The 16,127-nt window shown below is 43.8% G+C and overlaps 2 protein-coding genes across 5 annotated transcripts in view; one reads left to right on the top strand and one right to left on the bottom strand.

Annotated features, from left to right (window-relative positions):
• Positions 1-300: 300 nt before the first annotated feature.
• aimp2 (aminoacyl tRNA synthetase complex interacting multifunctional protein 2) lies at positions 301-13,731 on the top strand. Its single transcript, XM_052021141.1, has 4 exons — positions 301-462; positions 4,085-4,291; positions 9,720-9,951; positions 13,236-13,731. The coding sequence occupies exons 1-4, from the start codon at positions 361-363 to the stop codon at positions 13,616-13,618; spliced, it is 924 nt and encodes a 307-aa protein (XP_051877101.1). The 5' UTR covers positions 301-360; the 3' UTR covers positions 13,619-13,731.
• Positions 11,254-16,127, bottom strand: part of eif2ak1 (eukaryotic translation initiation factor 2-alpha kinase 1) — a 46,804-nt gene continuing 41,930 nt past the window's right edge. For 3 of the 4 annotated variants that reach the window (XM_052021140.1, XM_052021138.1, XM_052021139.1), the window contains one exon: positions 13,865-15,637. In XM_052021140.1, the coding sequence (XP_051877100.1) occupies positions 15,485-15,637 (153 nt within the window). In that variant the 3' untranslated portion in view covers positions 13,865-15,484. Of the gene's footprint in view, positions 12,505-13,864; positions 15,638-16,127 lie in introns of those variants that run through there. The other variant, XR_007956757.1, reaches the window with a different exon arrangement.

The following is a 16,127-nucleotide window of genomic DNA, read 5'->3' as shown; positions in this document are numbered from 1 at the left end:
CTTGTAGTCCATGAGCTCACGTTCCCCCAGCGCAACCCCGCGGCCCCGAACTACAACAACTACAATGCCGAGCCTTACAAAGACCGGTCGACCGTCATTTATTTTTTCACTAATAATAAAACATTTTTTGACAGGAAAGCGCGAATTGAATTACAACGTTTACTTCTGCGCTGAATTATTTGGTTCAAATAGTTCCTCCATTTTATATAGGCCGCGACTTTAGTTGTTTGACAGCTCTCTTATCCAAACAGAAAGGAGAGGCGGCGATGACTGACCAATGGGGTGAAGGAGGGGCGGGACGAGGCGTGGCGGCCGTTAGGTTTTCATGGTGAATGGGGGCTCGGTTCGTCAGCGGTGCAGATGTATGAGGTGCAGTCGTATCACCTGAATCAGGGCGCCGTGGAGCTGCCCGCCTGTATGTACAAGGTGGAGAATTTTCACGGATCCACTGTGGACGCTGAGGTGAGCGGGTGTCGCAGGGGATCGGGGAGGGCTGGGCTGGGCAGGGCAGGGCAGGCGTGCGCCCGGAACGGGCCGCGTTTTCCCGCCCGACCCGCTGGCTGTTCTGCAGCACCAAGCCTGGCTACCCGAAAGAAATAATCTACAGGGCTATGGGAAGAGGGAGTGGGACTGGGACTGGTTGGATAACTTTTACACGTGGCCGATTGTGACTCGAATGGCGGCCTTCCATGCTGGAGCCCTTGTAATTCCGTGCAACCCAGTGCAGTTCTGAGCGAGTGTGGCACTGTCAGAGTCTCTGAATTTCTGATGAGAGCCCCTGCTTCAAAGGTCTGCTCTCCCCTTAGTGGGGGTCCCAGGGGACTTTTGAAGTAGCATTTACAAAGTTAAATAATTTTAAAAAGACAGAAAATTGTATACATGCACAATATATACAATTATATGAACGGTGTTGGTACATTGAGTAAACATTTGTACATTTTATTGGCAATATATTTGCATGTTACGATTTTTTAATTTCAAAGTAAACTTTATTCATCATAAAAAAAAACTATATACAACTATAAAACAATGTAAACCTTTGTATTCATGTACAGACCAATCATTAGTGTTAACTTTTTATTAAAAAGAACCACACTGATGCCACTCGTGTGGATCCCTGGGGTGATACCGCAATCCCATATTAACAATAGTTAAGGGGCTTCCTCGCCTGACCCCGCCCCTCCTTCTCCTGTGGCAGAATGATAGTGTGATCTCTATGGTGAAGACACCAAATAGGCTGTGAAGAATGGCATTGCAGACTTCATAGCTCCCCCTTCTCCCCTTCCCTACATAGTGCAACCTGCCCGTCATCTTACGCCTCTTCTCAATCCACCAATCACCTCAGACTGTTTTCCTACCACTCCCCTTCCATTTATACCGGCAATCTCTTGCCTCTCCATTCTCAGTCCTGATGAAGGGTTTCGACAGTTTCCTTCCTCCCATAGTTGCTGCTTGACCTCCAGCAGATTGTTTGTTGCTTCAGATTCCAGCATCTGCAGTCTCTTGTGTCTTCATGGCTCTTTTGCATACATCCCACTTTAGGTGGGTGCATCCCATAGTCAGTGGAAATGAAGATAAGCAGCATCTGAAAAGTTAGAAGGCTAAATTTAAAGACATTACATCAAAAAGTATGCTGTACCTGAAATAGCTCTAAATGGGTGTGATCTGCTGTTACAGAAACATGACTATATGATTATCAAAAGTGGGACCTAAATATTTGAGGGTATTTTACATTTAGGAAAGATGGGCAAAAAGGAAAAGGAGGTGGGGTAGCCTGTTAATGAGGGATGATGCTGGTACAGTAGTTGTAAAAGACCTTGACTCAGCAGGTTGTGATACAGAATTCGAATTATTTTGTGTGGAGCTAAGCAGCAGCTGGGGTAAAAACATTGGTGGCTGTTGTTTATAAGCCTCCAAATGGTTGTAGGGAGCAGGAGAAGGTCTAAATGAGGTGCATGTAATGAGACTAATACAGTATTCATGGAGGACTTTGTATATACACTGGGCAAATCAAATTAGTAGAAAAATTACAGTGGTAAATTCTTGGATGGGGTGGAAGAAATGACAGTGGACAGACAATGACCGGCGCTTGCAGAAATAATAGGTGATTAGCAACAAAGACACTAAAAGGAAATGGTCCAATTACAGGAGAAATTGAAAGTATTAATAAATCTAAGGGAAAGGCTTACAAAGTTGCCATTAAAAGCAGAAAGTCCAAGGGCAGGAAGTATTAGAGTTCAGCAAAGGATGGTTAAGAAATTGAAAAGAGAGGGGAAATAGAAAATGAAAGTAATCTAGTAATATGCTTTAAAAACTGAATGCAAGAAGGAAAGTACTGATGAAAGCAAATGTGGGACTCTCTCAGATAGATACAGCAGGGGAATAAAAAATTTGGTAGAGGAATTAGACAAATTCTTTGTGTCTGACTTCATGTTGGGCAAAAAACTTCCCAGAAATACTGGAGTACTGAGGGGTGACTGCAAACAAGGAAATAAAAGAAATAAATAGGAAAAAACATAGGAATATTTCTAGAGAAGTTAATGAGTCTGGAACTGATAAATCCCAAATACCTGAATCTGCATCATAGTTTAAGAAGAGGTGGCCATGGAGTTGGTAGTTCTGGTCACCTTCTAAAACTCTATTGATTTAGGTATGGTTCCTGCTGATGGTAGCAAATGTGACCCCAGTATTAAAGGAAGGAAGGAGAAGGACAATACAGAACCACTGACCTGTTCACCTGAAGTCAGTAGATGCGGGAAAATGCTGCAATCTGTAAGAAAGGATGTGGTATCAAGACACATAGAAAATGATAATATAATTAAGCAGAGTCCATGTGGAATTATGAAAAGAAGTTTTGATTGACTAATTTGGTGGAGTTCTTTGGGAAGTATCTGAGAGTAGATGAGGGGGGACCAGTGGATATGGTATACTTGGATATTCTGAAGGCATTTGATTAGGTCCTACCCAGGCAGTCGGTGAACAAGGTCAGAACATGAGGAATTGGGGGGATGGGTGGTGTGGAATTACTGTACTAGCTTGGAACAAGATTAGGAATAAACTGACACACAGTTTCAACTGGAAACATCGACAATTCCATTCACACACACACGCTGCTTGTCTCGGGGAACTTGCATTTATTTATCATCTTTTATAGGCAATGCATTTCTCAGCCGACTTTGGAATCCTAGACACCGCCACGATATTAAGAAATGTATAGCTAATCACAAGACACGACAAAGGAGCAGAAGAAGGCCATTCAGCCCATCGAGTCTGCTCTGCTACCTCACCATGAGCTAAACTATTCTCCCACCTAGCCCCAATTCCCGGCCTTTTTCCCATATCCCTTGACTAATTAGATACCTATCAATCTCCTCCTTAAACACCCCCAATGATCGGACCTCCACAGCTGTATGGAGCAACGAATTTCATAAATCCACGACCCTCTGGCTAAAGAAATTTCTCCTCATTTCTGTTCTAAATGGGTACCCTCTAATTCCAAGATTGTGCCTTCTTGTCCTGGACTCGCCCACCAAGGGAAACAACTTAGCCACATCTACTCTGCCCAGTCCTTTCAACATTCGAAATGTTTCTATGAGGTCCCCTCTCATTCTTCTGTACTCCAATGAATACAGTCCAAGAGCGGACAATTGCTCATCGTACGCAAGCCCTTTCATTCCAGGAATCATCCTCGTAAATCTTCTCTGTACCCTCTCCAACATCAGTATATCCTTCCTAAGGATATGGTTATTCCATAGAGCAAAGGTTTGATTCAGCATCTACTTTGATAAGACACTGAATATTTTCTCAACCCTTTAATGAGTTCCATCTTAAATATAATTTCTCTATTGCTGGCTATAGTTCAGTGACTGCAGTTTCACTCTTTAGTCAAAATATTATGGCTTTGAACTTTAACCTTGGAATCTGAACATTAAATCTAGGTTAATTTTCAGTGTAGTACAGAAATATCTTCTTCCCAATGTGCTATCAAACCCAGATTCTATCCTAATATGGATGAGCACCTAGCAAATTACAACAGGCAGCAATGCAACTAATCAATACAATGTAATCCTTGTTTGGTTTTCAGAATGGGGATGAGTCTCCAGAGCTCCTGAATTTGGAATCAAGACAGACAGATATCCTGAATCGTTTGTATGAGTTGAAGGCTGTCGTTGATGGTCTCTCAAAGACTGTTCTCACACCAGATGCTGACCTGGATGTTACAGAAATTAACCATGCCTGCTCTGAGCCAACAATTCGGACTGCAATTAGTTTAGACTCTGTACTGGGAAAGGTAGGTTTGAATCACAACGATTCTTGATAAATGAGTACGTGGTTAAGGGTGGAGACACAAGAGACTGCAGATGCTGGAATCTGGAGCAAGAAATAATTTGCTGGAGGAACTCAGCGGGTCGAGCAGCATCTGTGGGGTGGGGAAGGAATTGGCGGCCTTTCAGGTCAAAACATTCACAGTTCCTTTCCTCCCACAGATTCTGCTTGACCTGCTGAGTTCCTGCATGTGGTTAAGAATAAACTTAATGGAGAATCCACATAGTGACCTGAAGGGTTTTTTTGCCTGATTTATTCTTGAGCATGATTTGCTTTCAGTGTAGTCCTGTGGGTTCTGAGGTGGTTAAATAGTCCTATGTGACTCTTCCACAGCTGGGGCAAGTAGTGCTTGGGATGTTGTGCATTCCTTCCACTATTTGTTCATGGCTTTTGGGTGCTTTCGTCATTGACACTCAAGATACTGCACCATCCCAATGCTCCTCCATTTTTAGCAGTTATGGTCTAGGGATTCTCCTGAACTGGTGCGGATGTTGCATTTTTGCAAGGAAACTTTGAGAAATCCTTGAAGTATTTTCTCTGTGTTTGTAGAAATCTTTTGACAGAGTTCAAACTATAGTGTTGGTTGCAGGAGTCTGCTGGTTGATGTGACCCACCCATTGGAGTTGGTTGAACAAGACCAAAGCTTCCCTGCAGGGGTTATTGGTCTGGGGGAGAATACTGATATAGGTTTGCTTATCCTGGCAAACAGTTTGTAGGATTTTACAGAGATGCCATTGGTAATAATTCTGCACTTTTTGAGGTGTCCATTGCAGATTGTCCAAAATGTATGAACTCCACTCGGATAGCACCAGAGATCAAGATTGAACCAAAGTCCCTGGAGCTGTGAGGAACATACAGGAGGAGGATGATCACTGCTACTTGGTAGACCATGAGCCTGGTGCTGGGTTTGACTTCTTAGTCTTTGAATGGTCTTTCTTTGGTCAGTGCAGCGCTGAAGGCTGTATTGAATTTTATCATTGATCCCTGCTTTTGGTGGGAGGTGGATTCCAAGGTATGGAAAGTGATCTACTTTTACCAGGATCTTGCCATGGATCCTGATTGTCAGGGGTAGGTTGGTCAAGGATCTTTGTCTTCTGGTTGTTTAATGTGAGGCCCATCCTTTTATGTGCTTCAGTGAGGGAGTTAATGGTTTGGAGCTTGGTCTCTAAGTGTGCTCACGTGCATCTGTAATCTGATGATCAAGGCTGAGGTGGTCTTGGCTTTGGAGTGGACATGTCAAAGGTTGAACATTTTCCCATAAGTTCTGTAGACTAACTCCACTTGGAAGCTTGTTGGAGGTGAGTTGCAGTATTGCAGCAAGGAAGGTTCAGAAGAGGATTGGAGCGATGGTGCAGACTTACTTGACCGCATTCGAGAAGATACAAAGCTGTGTGCTGGTGTGGATTGTGAGGAGTATGCAGAGAGGTTTTAGGGAAATACAGACAGGTTAAGTGAATGAGCAGATGGAAAAGTGTGAGGTCATCCACTTTAGTAGAAAAAGCTAGATAACTAAAGTGTAGAAAGATGAAAAGTGTTGGTATTCTGAGGGACCTGGGTATCCTTGTTAACTTTCAGTGATTTGTGTACATGCAGGTACAGCAACCAGTTAGAAAGGCAAATTATACATTGGCCTTTATTACACGAGGATCTGAATACAAGATGAAAGACATTACAGTGGTATAAAACCCTGGGTTTGTTCTATGAGGAGAGATTAAGAGACCCTAGTGTTAGAAGAATGCAAGATGAACAATGCAAAATTTCAGAATGACAGATTAGATGAAGGGATGGTCTTTCCCTGGCTATGGTGTCTAGAACCAGCAGGTAAGGGGGAGTTGATGGGTGCATGAGAGAGAGTAACTGTAGGGCTACAGGGAAATGGGGGGGGGGGGGGGTGGAGGGGGGTGCGAGGGATGGGGGTGTAGAATGCATCTTCTGGGATTGCTGTGTTGGCAGCGGCATGGATCTAATGCGACAAATGTCTGTCTTCCGTGTTGTAATAAATATGCATAAATCCAAGGTGGAGAATGATAGATTTTTGGATATTAAGGGAATCATGAATACTGAGTGAGTGCAGACAAGTGGTGCTGGGGTGAAAGATTACCTGTGAATTTATTGACTGGTAGAGCAGGCACGAGGGGGTAAATGTAGGTTCACAGCTTGCAATGCCTCTATTGCTGTAGATTGGTAGTAACTTTGAAGACTGGGAGTGATTCTCCACAATGCCTCCCAGTTGAAGGATTTGGTGAGTCAGAAAAGGCCGCATACAATAATTGGTTGTACTCCCTACGTTTTTCTTGGATTTTCATTCGGTGTAGATCACGACTATAGAACATCTTAATGGATGGAACCTACACTGCGACTCTGGAAGTAGCTCTTCAATAGGTGGAGGTCAGAGATTGAGGAGGATCCTTGCAACATCTTTCTCTGTGGAGATGGCAGGAATGCCTTCTGTTATTGCTACAAATCACCATCTTGTTTTCTTGAGGATGACCACAAATAAGGAGTCTCCAAGGACCCTGGCATGCTCTCATCTTCCCAGGTGTGGTAGTGAATTTGTTTAAGAAATGCTTTGCCACGTTTATGTACCTTAGCAATTATTTATTCTACTCTGGAAGCCTTGTTGGGTATCAGCTGTTGAATGGCCAATTTCATCTCTTGGTGGGTAGAGCAGCACAAGAATGTGGCCTGTTGAAACTGCGGGATGGAGTTAAGAACACTTGCATTGACTGGAGAGTCTTGACTGAGCAGATCTTTGAAGTGCTGCTTTGAGCATGTGCTGACCATCTCACTGTACTTGATAAGGTCTTCTCAGTTCTTGGCTCTCAACAAGTGGGTCCTTTGGTGTTTGGGGGTTAATGATCTTAATAGCACCAAAGAGTCCACACACATCTAGGTTATTGGGCAGTTAGTGTATCTCCTCTGCTCTTTTCTACTCGTTGGGTGAAGGATATTTGGACCTTGGTTGTCATGTACCTGTAGGTCTGTGTTTTGCCCTTAAGGTGTGTGTGTGTTCCCAGTACAAGAATCAATTAGCTCCTGGATCTCCTGGTCATTCTTATTGAATGATTCTGGTGTCTTTTGGTGGAATTGTCAATAGTCTCTTAGCTAGTGCTAATTATGCTACATTGCTCCTACAGGTTTGGGTTTAGGTTATCCGGGAAGAGCTTTTGATGCAGGATCTTTGAGTCTTTTGACATTGATTTTCTTGTGGCAGTGTTGCCATTATTGTTTAGAGGTTGATGAAGATTACAAACTGGATTAGGAAGAGGTCAGTCCAGCAGTCATTGGCACTTGTCGTAACATAAGTTGTGTGGACATTCCGGCAGTCCTTCATTCAATGACGAAATCTAGCACTCAGATTGAGGACGTTGCTGTGATATCTTGTACCTTTTACTCATGAAATGGTGTTGCTTATGACAAGCCCATGTTCCAATTATGTCAGGAGGGTGATTTCTTTGGACTTGGCTTTCTATCTTCCTTCCACGCCAGTCACGTCTTCCCAGAAGGTCAGACTGTTTCTGGCTCTGGCATTAAAGTCACCAAGGAAGATCAGTTGGTCTCCTGCTTGGGCCATGTTTACAGTTGGAGTAAAATTCCTCTGGCCTCATCCATTGCTTTCAGTGCAGATGACTGTAGTATGCTCGTCCTAGAGTAAGCCAAAGGCACTAAGTATGTATTGTCAGTCTATTTGTTATATTATCATCCCCTGCTTTCAAACTCTTATTTAAACTGCTTCCTCTTTGATCCACTTTCACCTATCAACCTCTTTTCCTTTCTTCCAACTACCCCACTGACCTTTTTAGCATTTGTCCTATTCCTCCTGCCCAAATGTATAGCCACACAGTTACTGCATTAAATTCCTCCTTCTGTTCCTCTGGCCAGTTCTCCCTTCCCCAAATCGAAGCTAGTGAGGCCACTTGCATTCCTACTAGGGATTGTGTTACTTCCTGTGAAACATTGATGGTCTTAGCAATGGTACATGCAGTACTTCCATCAAAAGTCACCATAGCAAGCAATCCTACAAACTATTTGAGTTGAGATTTGTATTTGAAGGCTTTTTGTTGCAATTATTAAAAAAAAATCTTTCCTGTATTAATCAGATTACAAAGTGGGAGTGTAGCATCTTCAGACATAATTCTACTTTTCACTGTATTGCAGCTTTCCAAATAGGATTCTAGTAATACTGCCAGCTCAGTCCTGTCAGTGGACTTTACATATTAGCGCTCACTGCAGTTTTATACATTATAAAATTAGCCCTTATATCAAAATAGTTTTTCTAAAATTACCACCCGAGGCCATTGCTGCTTGTAATTGTAGGCTTCACGTTTGTTGCTACAAAGGCTATGCTGAAGAAGTTTCTGTACCTGTAACAAGTGTCTCTGGAACCATCAAATCCAGAAAAGCAGGTTTTCTAATTATCGTTGGGTGAGGCCAAACACAAACTAACAGAACAACAACACCTCGTGTTCCACTTGGGTATTGCACAACCCAATGGAATGAACATTGAATTTTCCAATTTCGGGTAACCCACATCCCGTGTTCCTCGCTCTCTCGCTCTCCTTTTGATCCATCCAGGTTCTCTCACCGCCACCCCTTTTCTTTTCCCCCAAACCACCACCACCCTCACCCTCCCCCTCCCCCTTCTGGTTTCATCTGCCCATCACCCGCACACTTAACGTACTGAGTCTCCTGTCTGCTGCCCCAACTGGCTCCACCTGCTCAGCATTCCTCCCTTATCTGGTTCCACTTACCACCTTCCTTATCGGATTCCAGCACCTGCGGCCTCTTGTTTCTCTGCATCACCTTCCAGCCTCTTGCTCTTGTCTTCACCTTCCGCACCCTTCCACCACCCCACCCCCCACCCCCCACCCCCCAAAACCTGGCTCCATCTGCTCTTTTATTCTCTCTCCTTATCTGTTCCTATCACCCACCAGCCACTGTCTCTCAACTCCCCTCCCCCTTCCCCACCTGGCTCTACCCATTCCCCTCCCTAGCTATCCCCTGCCAGTTCCCTGTCTCACCTGTTCATACTGGCTTTCTCCCCTCTACATCCTCAGACCAGATGCAGGGTCTCGACCTGAGAAGTCCCCCATCCCTCTGCCTCCACAGACCTGCTGAGTTCCTCCAGCACTTTACTATTTGCTCCAGATTCCAGCATCTGCAGTCTCCTGTGTCTCTTCTAATTATAGTTCATTATTGGGTCAATTAAATATTCATGAGCCATGAAAAGGCTCCATTATGACTCAGCTCTCTGGATTTTTACTATGTAATGATTTCAAAGATGGGGAAAAGGAGTTGAGATGCAGTGGGAATAAATACCTTGCCTGTGTTCCTGTGCGGGAACAGTTGTGTGTTTTGTACCATGTTACATTCACAATTGTTTTTAATTTTAGAACTCTGGTGCCCTCAGAGACATCGTCATCAATGCCAACCCATCTGAAGTACCGCTGTCACTGTTGGTCCTACACAATTTGCTGTCTGAACAATACAGGGTGCTGTCTTCAGTGCACGTGCACTCCTCTGTCCAAAACGTCCCCTCCCAACTCTGGAACTGTCTGGGAAAGAGAAGCATTTGTCGATCCCGGCGGGAATATCAGCTCGGTTTCACTCTTGTTTGGAAGGAAGGTGAGGAAAACAAATACAAGAATATTTGCAGAGCTTTCTTGAAAAACTGAATTGTTGATGTTCACAGTTTAGCAGTAATTCTGCTGACAAAGCAAGCTCATTTTCTGTCCTCTAGGATTTCAGAGCAAAATATTAAATTTTCTAGCATAAAAGCTAAAAATCAGGAACTGTCATCTTGGATCCCTGGTTTCTCAAATTTGTGTGCAGTTAGTTAAATGTGCTCTATAAATCTGTACCTGGGGAAATTTAGGTTGAAAGAGAACTGTAGATGCTCAGCTGCTGAATATATTCAAGGCTGGGACACTAAGGGAAATCGGACAATACAGGGACTGGGCTAGAAAGTGGGTGAGATGCAGAATCAGCCATGATCTTCCTAAATGATTGGAGGAAGCTTGAGGGCTTCATGGCCTGCTTCTTCCATGTTATTTTTGAACTTTTTATTAATGGACATGGCATCTGGGACAAGTGAGTGCAGTGGTCAAAGATACTAACCCATTATACATTAATTCAAAGAAATGTGCCATTAAAGGGTGAAGTGCAGTGTCCATTTGGTGAATAAGCAAGTACATTATGCAATGAATCTTGCTGAATTCACTTCAAGGACTATTTGGGGAACCTTGTCAGGCGAAATTGGAAATGGTTCAAGAGATGAGGCAGTGTGAAGAGCCTAAATTACTTCTAATTCTGGCAGATCACCTGATAGTACGTGACATGTGCACAACCAATTATGTTCAGTGACTTGGTTACTGACTTTTCAAGAAGATCCAGATTTTGTGGTAGAAATTTGACTGCTACAGTGGAGTATATCTGATGGCATGTTCCAGTGTCTGCATGTGAAATTGGGGTTGCTTTCCAATTATTCCTGTCACTCTAAGCTTCACTCCATAAGCAAAGTGACTTTACATTGGGCCAGATCATTCCTAGACCTGATCCAGCCTGCCACCTGGATTCACCAGCTGCCCAGATTTGCCCCTTGAGCCAGCTCCACCATGCAATAAGATCATGGCTGATTTGTAACCTCAGCTCTGCAATCCTGTCTGCTCATGCTAATCTCTTTTGCTTATCAAGAGTCTACCTTTGCCTTAACATTCAAAGACCCTGCTTCCGTTGTCCTTTGAGGTAGAGAGAACCTCGGAGAAACAAAAAATTCCCTCGCCTGTCTTAAATGGATGACCCCTTATTTTTAAACAATGGCCCCTATTGCTGGATTTCTCCAAGGAGAAACATCCTCACCACATCCATTCCTTGGGATTTTATATATTTCAATCAAACCGAGCATGTCCAACCTTTCCTCATTAGAGAACTCACCCATTCCAGGGTTACAGCATCAGATACACAACATTCACAAGAAAAATGTAGATTAACAACATAAATTATACAAGAAAGAACACAATTAACAAAGTCATGGTGTTGCTAAACTGAGGTAGTGATTAGGGTTGTGCAGGTTGGTTCAAGAACTGTGGTTGAGGGGAAGTAGCTGTTCCTGAACCTGGTGGTGTGGGACTTAAGGCTTCTGTACCTCCTGCCTGATGGTAGCTGCGAGAAGATGGCATGGCCTGGATGGTGGGGATCTTTGATGGATGTTGCCTTCTTGAGGTAGCGCCTCCTGTAGATACTTTTGATGGTGGGGAGGGATGTGCCTATGATGTATTGGGCTGAGTCGACTGCTCTTTGCAGCTTCTTGTGTTCCTGCACATTCGAATTGCCGTACCAGACCATGATGCAACCAGTCAGGACACTTTCAACAGTACATCTGTAGAAGTTTGTTACAGTGTTTGGTGACGTGCTGAACTTCCTCAACCTTTTAAGAAAGTGATTGCATCTATGTGCTGGGCCCAAGACGGGTCATCTGATATCTTGATGCCCAGGAATTTAAAGCTGCTGATCCACTCAACTACCAATCCACCAATATAGACTGGTGCATGTTCACCCTCCTTCCCCTTCCTGAAGTCAACAATCATTTCTTTAGTTTTACTGATGTTGAGTGAGAGGTTGTTGTTATGGTATTGGTTTATTATTGTCACTTGTACTGAGGTACAGTGGAAAAACTTGTCTTACAAACTGATCGTACAGGTCAATTCATTTCATAGTGCTGTTACATTGAGTCAGTACAGAGTGCATTGATGTAGTAGAGGTAAAAATAACAGTACGGAGTAAAGTGTCACAGCTACAGAGGAAGTGCAGTGCAATAAGGTGCGAGGTCACAACAAGGTAGATCGTGAGGTCATAGTCCATCTCATTGTATAAGGGAACTGTTCAATAGTCTTATCACAGTGGGGTAGAAGCTGTCCTCAAGACTGGTGGTACGTGCCCTCAGGCTCCTGTATCTTCTACCTGATGGAAGAGGAGAGAAGAGAGAATGTCCCGGGTGGGTGGGGTCTTTGATTATGTTGGCTGCTTCACCAAGACAGCGAGAGGTAAAGACAGAGTCCAAGGAGGGGAGGCTGGTGTCTGTAATGCGTTGGGCTACGTCCACAACTCTCTGCAGTTTGTTGCGGTCCTGGGCAGAGCGGTTGCCGTACCAAACCGTGATACATCCAGATAGGATGCTTTCTATGGTGCATCTGTAAAAGTTGGTGAGAGTCAAAGGGGTCAAACCAAATTTCTTTAGCCTCCTGAGGAAGTAGAGGCGTTGGTGAGCTTTCTTGGCCGTGGCATCTACGTGGCACCTCTCAACCAGGTGTCCTATCTTGCTTTTGTACTCTTATTTGATAACTAAACTGACAGTTAGTCAATGTAGAAATTCGATGTTATGTCAGTTTGTGGGCAGTGGGATAATTATTCCTCTTGTGCTTGTTGTTCCCATTGCTGGAGATCCCATCTCACTAGAAACTGCCACTTTGATCTGTCCCATGCCTTCATTACCCTCGTGCAGTCCCAATTGCCTTTATTGGGGTCCAGGCTTTATTGTTTAGCTTTTTATTAGAGGTGGGTGGGAGTCCCAGCAATTGTAGTGTGTGGGGGTGGGCATTGTTTAGGATCAGAGGTCACAGGTATGAGTGTATGGGAGTGGTTTTGGGGGCTGAGGGGAGTGGGGTCTGAGGGCCGGGAGTGTGTTACTGGGGCTTGAGGAGAGGGGAGTTCCACCTGAGATGATGATTTCTGGGGGCTGAGGGGAGGTTCGTCAAAGGTGAAGTGTTACAGTTAGGGCTGTGATTGTTAGGGTTAGGGTTGGGGTAAGAGGTAGGTGGTGTGTGGGAGTGCTTCTGTGGTCTGAGGGCAGTGTAGGCTGAGGGTTGGCATCTGCTGTACATGACAGCTTGTATTTCTGTTTGTTTTGGCAGTGCTCAAACCTCAGATGAAGTTCAGCATCCAAAGCATGTGCTCCATCGAAGGCGAGGGAAACATCGCTCGCTTCCTCTTCGCGTTACTGGGCCACAAGTATGATGTGGTGACCTCCACACAGATCGACAGCTGGGTGGACATTGCCATCTTCCAGCTGAAGAAAGGAAGCAGCAAGGAGAAGGCAGCAGTACTGCGCTCCTTGAACTCTGCCCTGGGCAAGAGCCCGTGGGTGGTGGGAGTCGATCTGACATTGGCTGACGTGGTGCTGTACTGTGTCTTGCTGGAGATGGGGTTTGAGGACATCCCAGCCAATATCCAACGATGGGTGAAGTGCTGTGAGAATCTAGCATGCTTTAATCTGGCATTGAAACCATTGAAGTAAATATCATGGGTTAGATGGAAACTATCCTCTAGCTCTGTGGCATTTAAGTTAGCTCTTAATACTTACACATGGACGTACCTATTTAAAATACTTAATAAATATTTTTAAAGGCATCTTGATTGAAATTACATTCGTTTCTTGCTTGTAAGAAAATACAAGGTAGGAGGAAGCCATTTGGCCCATCAAATCTATGGTAGCTCTTACAGCAAACCCATCAGTCCTATTCCTCTTTTCTTTATACTTCACGTCCCAGTAATCACCCCTAATTCTCATGCCACCCCCTCTACACTGGGGCAATATGTCAGTAGCCAGTTAGCCTACTAGCATGTCTTCAGGATGTGGGAAGTAACTGGAGCACCTGGGGGACACTTTCATGGTGACTGGGAGAATGTATGAACTCCACACAGTCAGCACCCGGGGTCAGGTTGCTGGAGCTATGTATCAGTTCTTTCTGCTGCTGCAGCACCGGTTAGGACCTCGATTGTTGACACAAACAAAATCATAAAGTGGGTGATTATCTGCATAATCTGTATGGATTAAATGGTCTGAAACCTGACTAAATGGCTCTTGCAGAATAGAGGCAAGAGGAATTTAATGGAAAAAGGAATTATTTTGGGATTAGACACAAACGCTTTTCTGCCGCTCCTACTGTTTCATACGTGCTGCATCCCTAATGATCCAGTTCACTCTTTTTCTCCAAGAGTAATTTACCTTGATGCTTGCAGTTAAATTTGCTTCATTTTATGAAGTCCTTGCCCTTGTTTTCAAACCTCACCTGTGGTCTTGCTCCTCCCCCATTCCCTGCTTTCCTCCAAGTCTTGCACATCCTGGATTTAACGATTTACTCTGCACGTGTTGACCACGCCTTCAGTTGTCAAGGCCCTAAGCTATAGAATTCCCTCTCTAAATCCCCACCTCTCTGGCCCAATTTGCCATCCTTTAAACCTTCCTTTGACCAACTGCACTTCTAACATCTTGTGTAGCTGTAAAACTTGTATAACACTCCTGTGAAGTGCCTTGATGACAGTATCCTTAAGGCATATAGCAGTGCAAATTGTCATTCCGTTCAATCTTAAACAGTAGGATTAAGTATAATAAATCATTTTGGGAGCTTAATTCCAATGAACTCTTTACCTGGAACACGGTAATTATTCTACATAAGGTTCCTCCTGCAATGTAGATTGTAGGAAGAGATTCTGTGCTTCAAGGACAATGATCTGCTGTGTGAAGAAGTAAAGGTAAAGAATAATTTGTATTGATGATATCTGATTTAGTGGTGATTGAGGGGTAAATATTGGGCAGGACACCGGGAACGATTCCCCTACTATTTGAAATACAGCCATAGGAATTTTTCCCCTGCTCTTCAGAATAGTTGCATAGGTTTTTTTTTGTTTAAATCCAGTTGAAAGGTTCAACATTTTCTTTACAAGATGATACCTTTGACACTCATTACTGTCCACAAACTTGATTGAGACTTTGTGCTCAAGTCTCTGGAGTGAGGCTTGGACCCGAAACCTGACTGGGAGGTGAGTGCTGCCAAGTGCACCGCAGCTGACGTTAACTTGGATGAATTGTCTAATCAAAGTTTTACTATTACATAAAGTAACTTGGCATTCATTAAGACACTGGCCTCTGTGCTCAAATCTCTGAAGTGGGACTTGAACACAACCTTCTACCCACTAAGCCATAGATAACACTGAATTTTAATGAGTGCAAAGCCTCAATGTATTAATTAATAATTTTGATACTTCACACCTCTCAGCTCATTCAAAGCACATACACCATTTTTATACATGAGGTATTCAAGTAAATTTGGGTGGACAGAATGCAAAGTAAGAGAATTTCTCTGGGAAATAGTGAAGATCTCTAGCTGCTCTCTCCTTCCCGAGCCAGTAATTTGACTTGTTCCTTCAGGTGTCTGATTTCTTCTTCCTGATCAATCACTTTCTGTTGTAGGCTCCTAATTTCTTGTTCCTGGATCACAAGTTTCTGTTCCAGTTTCTCTTGGAGCGGAGTGACCTGTGCGTAGGAGGGAAAGAAAGAAAACCAGTGAAGCATAAAGTAAATATCACAGACGTTTCATAACCCTTATCACGAAAACCAGCCTCCCTTCTACGGACTCTTGTCTACACTCCTCACTGCTTCTGGAAAGTAGCCAACATAATCAAGGACCCCTCCTAGCCCAGTCATTCTCTCTCCTCCCCCTCCCATGGGGCAGAAGGTCAAAAGCTTGAGAACATGTACCAACCAAGCTAGAGGACAGCTTCTATCCCACTATTATAAGACTCTTGAATGGACCTCTTGTACAATAAAGATGAACTCTTAATCTCTCAAACTACCTTGTCTTGGCCCTTGCACCTTATTTGTCCACTTGCACTGCTTTTCTCTGTATCTGTTTCACTAATGTTCTGCATTCTGTTATTGTTTTCAGTTTGTACTACCTCAATGTACTTGTGTTTGGGATGATCTGTCTGGATGGCATGCAAGCAAAAGCTTTTCACTGTATCTT

The sequence above is a fragment of the Pristis pectinata genome, chromosome 8 (genome assembly GCF_009764475.1).
Source record: "Pristis pectinata isolate sPriPec2 chromosome 8, sPriPec2.1.pri, whole genome shotgun sequence".
In the NCBI taxonomy this organism is placed as follows: Eukaryota; Metazoa; Chordata; class Chondrichthyes; order Rhinopristiformes; family Pristidae; genus Pristis; species Pristis pectinata.
This window is presented reverse-complemented; position numbering and strand designations above follow the sequence as displayed.